Source organism: Coregonus clupeaformis, unplaced genomic scaffold (genome assembly GCF_020615455.1).
Source record: "Coregonus clupeaformis isolate EN_2021a unplaced genomic scaffold, ASM2061545v1 scaf0617, whole genome shotgun sequence".
Classification (NCBI taxonomy): Eukaryota; Metazoa; Chordata; class Actinopteri; order Salmoniformes; family Salmonidae; genus Coregonus; species Coregonus clupeaformis.
This window is the reverse complement of record NW_025534072.1, coordinates 220,019-222,912: the sequence shown is the minus strand read 5'-3', so window position 1 is coordinate 222,912 and position 2,894 is coordinate 220,019. Positions and strand designations below refer to the sequence as shown.

The 2,894-nt window shown below is 39.1% G+C and overlaps 1 protein-coding gene across 1 annotated transcript; it reads right to left on the bottom strand.

The window, feature by feature from the left end:
* Positions 1 to 663: 663 nt before the first annotated feature.
* Positions 664 to 2,384, bottom strand: LOC123485224. Its single transcript, XM_045216133.1, has 6 exons — positions 2,342 to 2,384; positions 1,833 to 2,195; positions 1,356 to 1,706; positions 1,101 to 1,232; positions 929 to 978; positions 664 to 807 (listed from the first exon to the last, which is right to left on the bottom strand). The coding sequence occupies exons 1-6, from the start codon at positions 2,382 to 2,384 to the stop codon at positions 664 to 666; spliced, it is 1,083 nt and encodes a 360-aa protein (XP_045072068.1).
* Positions 2,385 to 2,894: the final 510 nt, after the last annotated feature.

Below are 2,894 nucleotides of genomic sequence, written 5' to 3'. Positions count from 1 at the left end.
TTTTGTCAATAGTTTCTGAAAACTGCTAAATCACAATGTGTACATTGTCATATTTGAAATCAGTCTCTCAACAATATACTGTTCAAAGTATATTCACCTAAGCTGTTTATTTTTAGTTCAGGCTTTCCTCATGAAGAGAGTGAGTTGTGCTCTTAGTGACATGGTTGTTTGTGGTTTAGATGCAGGTGTTTGTAGAGAGCGCATGGTGAGGACTGAAGGTCATTGCTGGGGGTTAGAGATGAGTTTAGCTGAGAGTTAAATCTATTTAGGGCATTCAGAACACCACAGAGATCTTTTCAGGATACAGTTAAAAAAGAGTTTGAGACAAAATAAATCACCAGTCAATAGATGCATATTTACAGTGCATTATCCAGCCAAACATACCTTTGTTACATTGAGCATAAGCCCAGTATGGTTATTGCATACTGAATCTGTGGGTGAAATTTAAGGACAGAGAAAAATATTAATGCAAACCAAACAATACCTCTATATGAAAGCAGTTGAATGTTTTATTGGATCTAAAATGCACTTCCAGTATCAATGTTAAAAGGAGGTTGACAGAATACAAGTAATTGTAACACACAATGAAAAAGCCATAGTTATACATATAGTGTAGAAAACACAAAATCAATGCAAGTCATTAAAGTGCAATAGTTGACAATATCAGTCCATGTTTTGGCACCTCACCCCAGAATACACAGTGTCTCTCTCCATGGCGCTCCTCTGTCTCTGGGTCTTTGGCTTCTTGTTGATGACATTCAGAGCAGCGTAATGGACCGACGTGAGTGTGTCATCATCTTCTTTATCCTAAAAGGAATAGCAAAACAATTCCAAAGGCATCAGGAAATGACCAGATACATTGATAGAAGGATCTGTTTACAGTTCATCAAACTCATACAAAAAAGAATGTACATCATGGTCTGCATACCTGATTGTGAGAACCGGGGACTGCCGGACCACTTGACTGAGCGTGCGTTCCTTTTAGACAAACACATGGTGGAATCATCATCATACAATGAATTAACCCAGTTTCATGATTAAACGTAATGTATCCTGCATCAACAGCTTAAGCATATATTGTGGGCAATGATAACACTTACCTCTACACAGCAGAGAGGTTTTCTTGGTCATCTTATACAAAACACAACCAAGGACAATGATGAGGATGACACAAAGAGCCAACACTACACCCAGACAGTACACCAAGAGAACATGGTCCTCCTTACAACCATCTGTAGAAATACAGACAGTGATAGAGGAAATTCAGGACATTTTGCTCAACCAGGCATACAATCTATTCACAGCAATGTGAAAGAGTGTTAGATATTTTCAGAAATATCAGAAATATTACTTACGGTCAATGTCCAGATTGGTCCCATTCCCAAACAGTATCTCCCCACATGAGGCCACAGCACAGTAGTAAGTCCCAGCATCAGAGAGGCTGAGGTTCCTCTTGGGGAGGTTGTAGACACAGCTCTGTGTAGGAGACCCAGCCTCAGGGCTGTTCTCACATTGATCACTCCTGTCTCCATTGGTGTAAATGATTCCTGGACGGGATTCTCCTGAGCCATGTCTGAACCAATAGACACTGTGTTCTCCTGCACAGGTCTCAGTGTGTATTGTACAGTTCAGAGTCACAGAGTCACCTGGCTGGACTGACTCAGACACAGGCTGCTGTAGCACATACATGCTTTTGGACTCTGAACCTGAAGAGAGAGACGGAGTAAGATCATGGTGTGTAAATTGTATTGGCCTGGTATTTTCATTTAGCGCCAAGTACATTTCTAATTTGATGGTGCAAAATTTAAAATCCAAAATTAGGGATTAGTTACCTTTGACAATCAAAACAGTTCCTTCTCCAAATTTGACTTTGCCCACTTTCATAGCACCACAGTAGTAAGTAGCAGAGTCCCCTGGCTCTGTCTTGGAGATGGTCAAGTTAAAGCTGTCAACTCCTCTCTTCACACTCAGATGTTTAGTCTCAGTGAAATCCTTGGTAAAGTTGTTGAAATAAAAATATTGTCCACTGGAAAGTGTCGATGTCATGAGAAGGGGTTTCTGTCCAAAAGTCTGCTTGAACCAAGCAACATTGGTATTCACATCAGTTGGCCAAAAGCAAGGGATGTTCACACTAGCTCCCCGGTGAGTAGCCATCACTGGGTTTGGTTGAACAATGTCCTTGGTTAATGCACAAACTGTCAAAGCAAACAAACAATATGGATCAAAGATCAAGATAAAGACTGAACAACATCTAAAATACTTGCTACAACATAATTCAAATGCATTATAAAAGCCAATGATATGTAGATTGTTTTAAAGGAGCTACATTGTAATTTCTTACCGGAGTTGGCATAAAACAAAAAGATTGCCCAATGTCTGATCATCATTGAAACGTCAATCCTTTCTGTACTGTACAGAATAAGGGTCTGACAACGGGGCACCTTTTATATAATGACACTTTACATAGCCTTTATACAGTGTAGGAGGGAACACTGAAACAAGAGATTGTATTGGCTGTCTGAACAGGAATAAAAAGTACTTTCTAGCAAATATGTCGTCTGGTTTACCACAGTTTGAGCAGAAAAAAAACTTTAAAGAAGACATTGTAAAGCAAGTCAGAGTTATTGTATCAAGACATTCAAGTACAGTGGGGAAAAAAAGTATTTAGTCAGCCACCAATTGTGCATGTTCTCCCACTTAAAAAGATGAGAGAGGCCTGTAATTTTCATCATAGGTACACGTCAACTATGATAGACAAAATGAGAAAAAAAAATCCAGAAAATCACATTGTAGGATTTTTTATGAATTTATTTGCAAATTATGGTGGAAAATAAGTATTTGGTCACCTACAAACAAGCAAGATTTCTGGCTCTCACAGACCTGTAACTTCTTCT

Bases quoted from the DNA above. Each gene is read 5' to 3' on its own strand.
- LOC123485224 (XM_045216133.1), bottom strand. From the start codon at position 2,384: ATGATCAGACATTGGGCAATCTTTTTGTTTTATGCCAACTCCG. The intron at 2,196-2,341 runs GTAAGAAATTAC...TTGCTTTGACAG, and splicing joins TTTGTTTTATGCCAACTCCG to TTTGTGCATTAACCAAGGAC. The intron at 1,707-1,832 runs GTAACTAATCCC...CTCTCTCTTCAG, and splicing joins AACTGTTTTGATTGTCAAAG to GTTCAGAGTCCAAAAGCATG.